We start from the raw sequence: 13,072 nt of genomic DNA on the forward strand, positions 1-13,072 counted from the left end.
ATCTTATTTACCTATAAAACTCCAGTCTGAAGAATGATGAGTTCCTCCAGCCCGGAGGGTTCTTGGAGAAGGCCTGGAGGTCCAAGAGAAGGCAGTCTGGGCCAACGAAGAACAACACTGTTTCAAGCAGGAATCAGATGCGAAACCCAGAGGGCTGAAGCGTAATGAGGGCAGCACACTTCCAAAGCATCTCCCCACAGAATACTTATGGATCACACCAGGAAGACCAGGTGCTTCACAGTGGAGAGGCTGGCGGGTAGCAGTGCCCTGCCCAAGTGATCGCAGTTAACATCGCCAGTAATGAGACGCAGAGGCATCGTATACCTCCTGAAATCGTGGACTGCTTGTGTGGTTTTCCCACCAAAAGGCACACCCCCAATCCAGTCACAAAAAAAAACCAAAAAACAGAAAAACCCAAAGTGGGGGACATTTCACTCTTTAAAATGTCAAGGTCATAAAAATAAAAACAAACAAAAAATCCCAACAACAAACCAAGGAACGATTTTGCTCCTGACTAAAGGAGACTAAAGAGGCACAACAATATGTGATCCTGGACCAAGGAGGTTGCAGGGAGAGGGGGGCTTTCTTTTGCCAAAGAGAATATTAGGACAATTGATGAAATGTGAGTAGGGTTTTAGATGACAATATTGTACCAACATTTATTTGCCCCTAGGAGCACTGCACAGTGCTTATGCACGAGGCCATTCTTGAGACATGCACACTGGAGTGTTTACAGGTAAGGCGACAACATTTACAGGTAACGGGTCACCCTCTTGTTCTTATACATTGCAGGAGGAATATTTAAACATAGGAAGAGAGAGAAAGCCAACATGGTAAGATGTTACCATTTGGGAAATCTAGATGAAAGGTATACAAGGAAATCTTTGTGCTGTTTTACAACTTTTCTGTGTTGTCTGAAACTTTTTCAAAAGAAAAAATACAGAGAAAGGAAAGGAACTTAGGTTGTATTCAAATAAAAACAAACTGTAACCTCTGAACGATAAAAGAATGATTCCAAGAGCCTCATGTAAAAATCCATCTCGTGACTGGCCAGCCCCACAGCCTGGCAGGTCTGGAGCTGGCAGGAGCCTTTCGGGGCCACGGGACCCTCACAGGCAGGGCAGCTGCACAGCCCACCCCACTGCCTTTATCCTCCAGGGAGCGCCCTCGCCTGGTTCTCAGGAGGTGCTCCAGAATCTTGCTAGACTCAACGGCCAATTCTTTAAGAGTCTTCTCCCACAAATGCAATTCTTTATTTGTTCATCTATCCCCTCCACTAGAGGATAAGATCTTTGCAAGCAAGAGCACACTCTGCTGGGTGGTTAACTGATTGCCTAGCACGCAGCTGACACCCAGAACATGTCCTGATATACAGGATACACACATTTTGTGAAAAATTATGTTTCCTGGGCCAAAAACAAAGCCATGAGCTGAGTGAACAACTCAACAGGCACAATATTTAAGAAAAGTAGGTGTCAGGGCTGGGAAGTGTCTCCCTGTGTTTAGCAAATAGTTGATGTCAAGAACCAGTGTAACACTGGTGTTCTTGACTAGATCTTGATGAATATGGTAAGGGCAGTTAGTCAAAAGAAACTCGATCTCTACAGGCAAAGACTGATGATGATAACAATAGCAAAAAATATATCAGGCACTGTGCTAGGGGTTTTATATGTTCTCTCATTTAATGCATCATCCTGTGTAATCCCCAAAGCAACCTTGTAAGATAGGTACTATTGCTGCAATTTTACAGATGGGCAAACTAAAAAACAGAGAGGCCCAGAGACTTCCTCAAGGGCACACAGCTAGCTGGAGGCAAACCAGCATTGAAATCCATGTGTTCAGTTCCCGAGCCTGAGCGCTTCACCAGTAGATGGATGAGGCGATCTGTGAGTATCTATTTCAAAAGAACGTCAAAAGACCCAGGTTGCCTACCCAAATCATTCATTTACTCAATAAATATTTGCTGAAAGCCTTTATGCATCAACCACCGTGCAAGGCACTGAAGGTAAGGCAGTGAATAAGACAGATAACTTCTGTGAGGAGCTCACGTTCTAGTGGAGAAGATAAACCAAGAGTGAAAAATACACACAAGATGATTTCACAGTGTGAGAAGAACTGCAAAGACAAAGCAAAATGATGGAGAATAACCGGGAGGAGTGGCTGGGGAAGGGCGCTGAGGTACTGGGGACATGTCAATGGACAACTGTGGGAGGAAGGAGAAACAGCTGCGTATAAATCTGGCCCAGAGGTGGGGGTGCTCTGGGTAGCACAAAAGCAAGCACTAAATCTCCCAGGCAAGAAAGAGCTTGGCTTGTTCACCAAAAAAGGATGTTAGGACAGGGGAAAGGGGATGGGAATGAGGGGCTTTGGAGAGGCAGGTGGGTGGACAGCTCCTATAGGGACTCATGAGTTTCATTCCAAATGAAACGGGAAGCCACTCATGTTATTTAAACCAGGGACTGATATGACTCGATTTACATATTTTTCTGATTGTTGTGGGACAGGGCAGGGGAGAGAAGAGGCAAAACGTGAAACAGGGAGAACAGTCTAAAGAAGAGATGATGCTGGTTTGGACTATAGCAATGACGATGGAGATGAAGATCAAGTCTGGGGCTTGAGTGATGGCATTATTCTAGCATGGTAGGAAAACACTGGCATCGTTTTCTGAAATGGGAGACTACAACACATGCTGGGCCAGGGGCAGGGAATGGGGGAGGCTTGAAATGCTGTGCTTTGGATGAACATGCTTGAAATCCCTGTTAGAGCCACAGTGGGGCTGTCAAGTAGCCAATCAAATACAAGAATTTAAAGCTTGGAAGAATTCAGCTCAGAGATGTAAGTCTGGGTGAGAGGAAAGGAGCAGCAAGACTTCTCAGAAGCTATGCAGCCTCCCCTCCCCTCTGTTGTTCGTTTGTTTATCTGTTTGTTCTATAACATAGGGACGCTGTGCCAGGAGCTTTGGAGACGTGGCGGCAAGATGAGCATGTTCTGCTCTGGCGAGCTTCCCCTGGCAGCATCAGCTGCTGGAGCCTTAGGGCACAGGTACGGATGGAGCAGCCTCATGCTGGATGAGAAGGCCCAGATGAGAAGGGAGACAGCAGCCTTGTAAGGGAGTGGCACTGACGGACAGAGGTCTCTAACCTGGATACTAGAGGCACTGAGGCAGGTGGAGATGGACCGGGGTGGGGGGGGTCAGTAAAGGAGAGGTCTGTGCCAGGTCAAACACCCTCACTGGAGAGTGGTGAACCAGTGCTTCCAAAGTTTAACGTACACATGAATCATGTAGGGATCTTGTTAAGATGCAAATCTGGACTCAACAGCACTACAGTGGGGCCTGAGATTCTCTGTTTGTCACAAGCAACCAAGTGATGCCCAGGTTGCTGGGCTTGGAGGGGCACAGACCTGCCATCACTAAGTCATTACAGTGACCTTGACTTAGTCACCCAGCCAGACTGAGCACCAGATTCCTCAATGCAAAATGAAGGCCAACTGACTGTTCCTCTAACATTCGTATTCTAAGGTGAAGTAAACAAAGAAAACCAAAAAAACATTTAAATTAAAGTAAATTAAAATCACTCTATTCTGAAGGAAGTAACCTGTTCAAAATCCATGTGCTAAATACTGTTCTAGGTCTTTTTTCTCTTGTATTTTATTCATTATGTTTATTTTTTCACTTTTAAACATCTCTAAAACCGATTAGTCTTTTAAAAAATTGATGACATCTTAGATTTAGAGAAATATGACATTTACTAGTTAATTTTACACTACATGTAAAATTAGCCTTATACAAGCTTATTTGGTTAGTTGAGTTCTGCATTGTAACCATAGAAAAACACTGTCCAATACCCATGCAGAACTCTCTACAGCACAGGTGGCAGACACAAGGCCTGTGGGCCAAATCCAGCCCTCCACCTTGTTTTACATGGCCCGGCACCTGTTTATACCCGGCAGCAGCGTCAAACTCCTCGCCCCTAGTTAAGGAGTAGTTACATGTATACAGTCCTAAAATGACATTCAGCCCTTTGAAGGCAACCACGAGGCTGCTGTGGCCCCCAGTGAAACTGAGTTTGACACCCCTGCTCTAAAGTCTGGCTGACCTTATACTAGAGTCGTTGCTAACAAGGACAGCAGGAACCTGGTGTAGCAAAGACTAAGAACTGAGACGTTAAAAGAATGGCAAAGCCCTAGCCAAAACATCAAACCTCTAACAGAACAAACTAGTACTAGAGTAGCAGACTCATCATTCCCACAGATCTCATTCACAGAACAGAATACTCCAGTAAATGAAATAGCAACTCTCTAGAGACCAATGGAGGGAAGACTACATATGTTTTTTTTTTAATGCTGGAAGAATAATGAAATGGTCATAATGTTTTGTGCTAAAAGAGAAAATGAAACACTATATTAGAATAATAACTATTTAAATATATTTTTAATTTGTAAACAGGATTTATAACAGTCCCACAGGTAAGGCTGAACAGCAAAGCCACAAGTCCAGAGGCAGGACTACAGAGATGGCCCACAGCACGAATTCAAGGAAACCCTGAACTCAAAGTGCACGGTCATGTAACTAAGTATTAACCTGCAGAGCGAGCGGGCACACAGGCAGATCTCTGCATTTAGCCCAGTGAAGGATGATTCTCTTCATAGGAAAGATAATGCAGATTCATGAAGTAGAACAGCTTCTGCTAATTGACCTATTGTATTGCCAAGACATCTTAAAATCAGATCACAGTTTCTTATGGCCAAACGAATGGTATGATGCTTTTATTTGCATGAAACCACTCTACATTTAAACTGCTACTAGCATCCCTACTCCCAAACTGTTATCTATCTGAGAAGCTGTGACTGACGAATCTTTGCCACCCCAGTACATTGCACACACATTATCACAGGGTCACATTCCGAGAGATGTGTGAGGCGATTTCATCATTGTGTGACATCACAGAGTGCGCTTACACAAACCCAGGTGGGCAAACCGGGATGGCACAGCCCCCCACACACCAAGGCTCTGAGGTACCGCTCACCGCTCTGCAGGAGAGGGAAACAGTTTTCCCTCTGCCCTTCCACTTCTTGGCGGAGACATCCCTGGAATAAGACACAGACTGACAAGAAAAACAAAAGGGTAACAACATGTACACCTGCTGTATACAGAGACCCAGGAAAACTGAAGCCAACACCTTAAATACCATCTTCAGCTGAAGACAAAAGATGTTGGGGTGGGGAGAATCAGCTAAGGGAGGTGACCAGGGAAAGCACAGAAAACAGGAGCCTATAGAGATAAGGTCAACCCGTTCTTGCTGGCTCAGCCAGGGAGACACTCTTACAAATGGGGTGTCTTTTACAAAGAGGATCTTCTACTTGGTTTTCAGAGCTTCTTCCATGTTTGCTGTTTCTCAAATTAACCAGCCTAAAATAATCCTTATGCCAGATAGACATATTTTGGGGTGACAAATTGTCACCCCAGTTTCTAGGCTACATACAAACCTGTGTCGTGTTAATGTACTAAATATTGTAGGCAATTGTAACAATGGCATCTGTGTAATGCACTGCACTATGACATCACTAGGCCACAGGAATTTTTCAGCTCCATTGTAATCTGCCGACACCACCGTGGTCTGTGTGGTCTGTCACTGGCTGTCAGTCATGCCACACATGACTACAGAAACAGCCAGTGCTTTGGGAATGGTAGGTGTGCACCAGAGGTTTGCTGAGCAAAAGACGGAACTCCCAGAGCCTCAAGTTGAACACTTTGCATTTACATAAGGCCGTCTTTTAAACTGAAATCAGAACAGCACAAAACAATTCCGCTTGTTTAGATGTTAGCTTTCTGCCAAGCAATATCCTAAAAGAAGAAATAAGCTACTAGTCACAACTTGCCTTTGAAGAGCATTAATATATTTTGCAAATAATAAAAACAAGAATACAAAGCATTTTAACACACATTATCCATTTAATAAATACAGACTCATTTTTTCCCAAAAAGTCTAATTGTCCTTTCATGGAAGAGGCGAGACAGGATAGCAGGAAGCTAGGAAAACTCCTTGGTGAGTGGAATAGGGAAACTGAGAAAGATGGCTGAACACAGTGGGGGAGCAATTTACAGCCAGGTGCAGATGGTCACCAGGGGAAGGGCCCCCAGTTCTTGGCAAGGGGCAAAACTGGAAAAATAAGGACCTCACCCCCAAGGTAACCTCTCCTCCTCTGGCCTTTCCTCTCTAGAGATCACATCCAGGCACCAGAACCAACTGCGATGACTGAAGAGCCCCTGCCCTCTCACTGACCAATCAGGGGAGACCATGACCCTGAGGGCGCACCTAGAGAACAGATGACTGTTCAGCTGAAACCCTCCCCTAAGACCTGCCCTAAGATGCCCTCCTGCAAGAGATAAAGGCCTCAGGACAAAGGACCCAGTGCACACCCTCTCCCTCAGGGGAGCAGCCACACCATCCCCTTTCTCTCTCTTCTTTCCCCAAAGGCAGGGCATCTCCTAACCTCTAAGGGACCCTGAGAGGTACAGTCAGCAGTCAGGGGAGCAGTGGACAGGGGCAGCTTGTCCCAGGTTGACCTCCTGAACTGTCCCCAAGACCCCTTTTCTCTGACTTCCCAGTGAGCTGAGGCAGCCCAGCCTGGGCTCTCCTGTCACTTCTTCTGTGCTAAGCCCTTCCTAGTTTCACTGTCCCAGCTTCGATAAATGTACCCTCACAGTCACATGGACTCATGGTGAAATCTTTTCCACACAAAGTCAAGAACCCACATACAACAGCGGCCCCTGGGCAGACCCGCTCAGGGCCAGGTGCCCTGTTCAGTAACAAAGGGACAAAGCAAAACAAACAGGAAACATCTGGGCATCTACCCCCAAACTAACAGCCTTGAGCTGCACCTAAAAGATCTGCAGATTCCCGGGTCCTACTACCATAGCCCTGTATTTTCCTGAGCCAAATCCTTTGTAGGCAAATCCTTTGCCATGACAGCTTCAAATAGGTTAGTAGTCACAAACACACAGAGTTGTTCATCTGCCAGCACATGAGGGCATTTTTGCTCTTACCACAGAAGAAGAAATAGGCATGTAATAAAATGACCCATCACCTGCTTCAATGTTGCTGTCAATATTCAGTGTCTCGTTAGAAGGAAACATGGTCCCTGTCTTGTAGTGCTGCTTACAGACTTTTAGGCCAATTCTGTTTTCTTCATTTTCTCCATAGCTCAGGGTCCCCAGGGATATGTTCTTTAGACGATGGTACTATTAAAAATAGTTAAACAAAAACAGTTAGGAGCTTCCAAGAATTTCACCAGTAGTTACAGCATATAAAATATCCTTTAACTCTTTTTTACTGTTTGTATCATATCACTCAACAGAACTCCCCAGTGTAAAAATACCAGAAGGCAGTTTCCTCCCTTGGGCAGAAACATACCGCCTCTCAGAAGTCAAAACTCAAGTGACCATGTGGACAGACCTCCCACCTCGCTCCAAGCCAGAGCTCAGGTCCTGCCCACCTCTCTGACCCCTTGGCAGACTTCCGGCCCGTGGCTCCACCTCCACTTCCTGTAGCCGCACCGGCCTCCTGGCAGTTCCTGGAGCTCCCCGGGCACACTCCTGCTTGTAGCCTTGGCTGTTCCCTCTGCCCAGATCCCAGGCTTTCTATCTGCCAGGGTTGTTGCCTCAGGTCCGTGAGGCCCCCGCTCACTGTGCAGGGGAACCACACACAGCCATCACCAGCGCTCAGGCACCACCAGGCCCCTCCAGGCCCCCCCTCCCCCACCCACACTGCCACCCAGCAGTTACCACTTTCTGACACACCACCCATGCCCACACCTTCTGCAGCCCCCAGCTTTCACTAACACTTGGATTAGCGTGACTTCACCAGTGGCCTCTCTGCATTGACAGGGCTTTACTGGACCCCATCTCCACTAATTTGACTTTGTTAGTCCAGGAAACATTTGCCCAGAAACAGCAAAGTTGCAAATAACTATATTGTTTATTTCAGGAACACCCAAAATATCATTTAAACAGTTGGAAGACTTAGTCTGGTAACTCTAAGACTCTTTGAAAACCACCCCCAGCCCGCACCTGGCTACGTCCACCAACCCTCAGCTGTTATACCACCATCTGCACCCGATTTCTGTCAAGCTCCCACGCATTGAAAGACAGCCCCTGCTCCTTAAATCGGACTTCAGAATCCAAGTCTGGACTTGGCCCCCTTCACCCAAGGCACAACTGAGAACAGTCAAAACAGCGCCTCCCTTACTGCTCTAAGCAATAGGCTCAGTTTTTATTATCAGTGTATTTTTTTGGTGGTGTTTTCACTTAATACTGTACATTTCACTTCTTTTCATTTGTCTGGCTCTCCCCTCTAGAATTAAGTTCTACAACAACAGGATTTTGTCCTTTCTTCAGGGTGTATTCCCAGTGTTTGGAAAAGTATCCGGCACATACTACGTACCCAAATATTTATTGAATTGGATGAATGAATGAATGAAAATTACAGAAGGAATAAGAATAACAATTTTTCTCCCCTAAATGCTTTCTTCGGGCCTACCAATGTGGTTTCTCCACACCTGCCTAGACTCAGGTATATCATGTCCTACTCCACAGTCTCAAGATTCAGCTAGGCTTGTTTAGGCTGAGACAGCAAAGTTGTGACCCTGGAATCTCAGATCTGATTTCTCATTCGTCAAACCTTTTGAAATTATAGATCTGCTCTTGGCTATTTGATCTGGCCAAGAGCCTGGCCATGGTTATTGTAATCTCTCAAAAGCAGTGGGTGTGAAAGGATAAACAAAAAGCGTAACTCTTAATAAAAATGTTAAATATACAAAATCTGTTGTGAGGAAATGTAGCTACAGAAATAACAATAAATAGTTCTTGGCAGACTATGCAAGTTTTAATTAGAATATTTTAATATATGCATAATTTTCTTTTTTGGCTAAGAAAACACGATCAAGTGTCAATACATTCTTCAAATATAGGTCATTCACAACAAAAAACTTGCCTGATTAATAGCATAAAATATGCTCTCATAGGCATCCTCTTGAGTGTATACACTGCAACTGTAGTTATCTTCGTCTACGCCAGAATATCCTTTCAAAAACAAGTACTTAAAAGCGACAGTGTTTTCTTCCTTGAAAGCAACCACGAGCTGGTTACTTAAACCAAAACGAACAAGCTAGAAAAGACAATCAAATAGACATATATGAATTTTACCATTTATATGCCTTCTTCTTGCCCTGGTTGGTATGGCTCAGTTGGTTGGGCATCATCCCACAAACTGAACAGTCCTGGGTTTGATTCCTGGTCAAGGCACAAGCCTAGATTGCAGGTTGGGTCCCGATCAGAGTACGTACGAAAGGCAAATGATAGGTGTTTCTCTCTTACGTGAATGTTTCTCTCCCTCTCTTCCTCCCTAACTTCTCCTCTCTAAAATACATAAGCATGCTCTCCAGTGAGGCTTTTAAAAATTAATTAATTAATTAATTAATGAAATGCCTTCTCATCATCAGCTCTCACCTATAAACATCAGAAAGAAAAATCTCACTGCTTTGGTTTTTACTAATTATATCAATGTTAAAATATAAGTCCCAAAGAAGAATAAGCTAATTAAGCTAAATGAGCATTTCTACATAGCATAAAATTAGAAGAAATTATCACTCTCAGTGACTAACTGGCCTGCTGGCTTTTAATGAAGGAGAAGAAAAAAGAAAAGAAATCCAAATCAGTTAAGTCTGAATCCACTTTTCTTATACTTGGGTTTCAAATTAATTGTTTTAAAAATTGGTGTAATTAGTAAAGCAATAATTCATGTTGTACTGACTTAACATTCAGAAAGTAGAACTATTTTTAAAATCACAACTATCTTTTGCGTGTGGCTTTTAAGAATGTTTTTGAAAAGTGGCCTACATAAACTCACTCCAGCTAAGAGCAGATAGTTGTCAAAGGAATTCAGGTGCTCCGGTTCTGTGGGAACTCTTCTGGAAGACTTACACCTCCAAGATCCCTCTCCAAGATCTATGGCATCCGAGCAGCAGAAAGGACAGCCGGCCCCGCTTTACCTCTCCAATGTTAACACCGTTCATTGTCATCCGCCTTCTGCGGGTGAAACTCCTACTCATTCTCCCTCACACTGCATCCTAGCATGGTCGGGCTCTCTCCATCCGGAGTGAAAAGTATCCCTTCCGCCCCCAGTTTTTTTCTTGGAATCCAGTAAGTGGGGGAAATTAGCAAGCACTAAAGGTTTACAAAAAAAAAAGAACAAACAAACCCTCAGGAATCACACACAGCTAGACTTTCTCAATCACTCTCTCACATGCACACTTACACTCACACACTGTCACACACACACTGCCTAACACATTCTCATGTACATACACTTACACACACTGTCACACACCTGCACAAACACAGGGCCCCTCCCTCTCCCTCTCTCATTCTCTGTCTCTCCCTTACACACACACACACACACACACACACACACACACACACACACACAGTGATGGAACAGAATCAAACCCTAACAAGCCCTGACCGCCTCTCTTTCACCACCTCCCCACTTCATTTTCTCACCTGCTTGCATATAATTTTTAGCCAATTTAAGTTTTGTCTGACTTTTTAAAAAGGCTAACTAATGAATAACAATAGCTACCATTCTACTGCAGGGGCTACACTAACTGCTTTACATGCATTCCCTCAGTTACTAACATAACAACCCTATGAAACTATTACAACTGTGTATCCCCACTTTTTCAATGTAGAAACTGAGATTTAGCCTCATTAATCCATCCTAAATCTCCAAACTGTTGTAGAACAAAAGCCAAACCTAACTTCAAAGTCATTTTTATTGTGCTATGCTATTTCCTTCTGTTGAAAATTTTGTCTTTAAGGCTCTTATTGCAGAAAAGAATTAGGTGCCAGCTTTCCAGAATTGCAAAGATTGTTTTAGGATGTTCATAGATGACACTGGTTAGTGCCTGAGCCTTGAGAGGTCACATTCCTCAAATACCACATCAGAGCATGGAGCCATTGCTAAAACCCAGCTATTTTAAGAAAAGTATGGAGATAAGAAGTCCCACATCATCCAACATGTGCTGGAAATCAAACAACAGAAGCTGAAGTCTTTGCAAGAATGTGATGTTTGCCCACAGTGCCTGTCAGGGCAGCAGAAAAGTCCTGCTGTGTTTCGAAGGCTATGAAAGGAACCAGAGAACCAACACATGCGATCACTTCAAGGATTGTTCAAACTACTGACATGCGCATGAAAAAACCTGGTACACACACGGGGATGAACTTTGTCGAGTGCCTACGCTATGCCAAACCAGGGTACAATGCGGGCAAGATCGGCCCTGCGTGGTGTGGAATAACAACTCTCAGCTCCTGAGTGCCAGGCACTGTGCCTAAAATTTGTAATTTCTGTTTTTCATTTAATTCCCCAACACTCTATGAGGGATATATGACATTGGGAACCACAAGAACAGGATATTATTCTTTTTTCCCAACTCATACGTATTCAGGAACTGGAATAGTGTCCACCACAATGTCAGGGTCAAGCCCTGAATTCACTGATGAATATACTCTCATGTTATGCTTGTGTAAACTGAAGTCACACAGTGTATACAGGTTGGGACAGCAAGAAAGTGTCCGAGTGAGGACCCAAACAGGTCTGTGTGACTCACCTGTTCATTCTCTTGGCCACTTGTTTACACTGCCTCTCAAACTTAAATGCTGCCCACTTAACTCTAGAAGCAGTTTTAGGAGGCCTGTTCCCACCATGCTCGAGTGAAGCTAAACAAACACACATACACAGTCTAAAGGGGGATGGATAACTTGACCAGGAATATGACTCACAATGTGCCGGTATTTTAAGGCACCATCTTATTTAAACTCAATGCTCATCAACTCCCCTTTGGGAATGAGAGAACTGGAGGTGTGATCCTGCTTGGAACCACGCCCATCTGGCATCAGGAACAAGACAGTTCCTCCATTCTACTGTTCACAGAACAAGCCGAGACCCACATGTCCAGCCTAGCATCAGGTAAGGGTTGGGACTTTCAAAGCTGCTCTCAGTGAAGGAGAAAAACCATGAAGAGGAGACTGTGAAGTCCCCTTCCTGCTGTGGCAAAACCAAACACTTCCCACAGAACAAGAGTAAGGAGATGATAGGATTGGGCAAAAAGGTTTTTAAAAAAGAAGTTGACAGAAAAATGCATCTTATCCCCACTAACTAGATCCTAAGGTTTGCTGAGAATATAGGACAGAAAAATAATTGCACCGTTAAGTAGAGCTGGCAAAGATTGTGAATTTAAGATCTGAGTATGAAATCAATCAGCATAAAAGAAAATATTCTGTACTAGATAAAAACAAGATACTACTTTAATGGTGTACAAAGAACATGGGAGGGAAATAGTAGAACTAGCGAAAGAATGTAGACACCCCTCTCAAGAGTATAAAGTACCGCAGAATGAAAGTAGAAATGTCTAACAAAAGTTTCCTTCTCAGTGACCCTGATAAAATGCCATCCATCCCACTAGCGTTGAGGGTGGAGTGCTAAGAGAGAGACTGCAAAAGGAGAGGAGGGGGAAATGGGATTTAAAGAAAGAAAATGTGTTCAAGAAATCTGCTCCAATTAGATATCACTCAAGTAGCAAACCTTATTAGCATGATCCTGCAGGTGAACAAAAGTTTAATAACTCTCCTGCATTTTGTTAGGGGAAGCAGGGTACACCTGCACACAAAGTGAATGATCAATTCTAAGCAATAATTTATTAAAAGTGAAATGAGTGAGGTGCACCAGGGGTACTAGGGTATGAAAGAAAACCATGTGCTGAGTGGTCATGTGCAAAATTGGTGGGGGAGATGGACTTCAAATAGTGCCTGCAAGATGAGTCCCTGGCTGGTGTGACTTAGCGAGCATCATCAGGACCCTTGGTTGGAGCATCATCTCGTACACAAAAAGTTGAGGGTTCAGTTCCCGGTCAGGGCACATAGTGGGTTGTGGGTTTGACCCCTGGCCAAGGTGCATATGGGAGACAATCAATTGGTGTTTCTCACATGGATGTTTCTCTCTCTCTCTCTCAAATC

The 13,072-nt window shown here is 44.1% G+C and overlaps 1 protein-coding gene across 7 annotated transcripts in view; it reads right to left on the minus strand.

Annotated features, from left to right (window-relative positions):
• Window positions 1-13,072, minus strand: part of MCOLN2 (mucolipin TRP cation channel 2) — a 55,776-nt gene that overhangs the window by 24,591 nt on the left and 18,113 nt on the right. For 6 of the 7 annotated variants that reach the window (XM_037163942.2, XM_053655476.1, XM_053655481.1 and 3 more), the window contains 3 exons: window positions 8,994-9,167; window positions 7,090-7,243; window positions 12-96 (listed from right to left, as the gene is read on the minus strand). In XM_037163942.2, coding sequence (XP_037019837.2) covers window positions 12-96; window positions 7,090-7,243; window positions 8,994-9,167 — 413 coding nt within the window. The remainder of the gene's footprint in view (window positions 1-11; window positions 97-7,089; window positions 7,244-8,993; window positions 9,168-13,072) is intronic. The other variant, XM_053655477.1, reaches the window with a different exon arrangement.

Source organism: Artibeus jamaicensis, unplaced genomic scaffold (genome assembly GCF_021234435.1).
Source record: "Artibeus jamaicensis isolate MK-2021 breed Jamaican fruit bat unplaced genomic scaffold, CSHL_Jam_final scaffold_1019, whole genome shotgun sequence".
In the NCBI taxonomy this organism is placed as follows: Eukaryota; Metazoa; Chordata; class Mammalia; order Chiroptera; family Phyllostomidae; genus Artibeus; species Artibeus jamaicensis.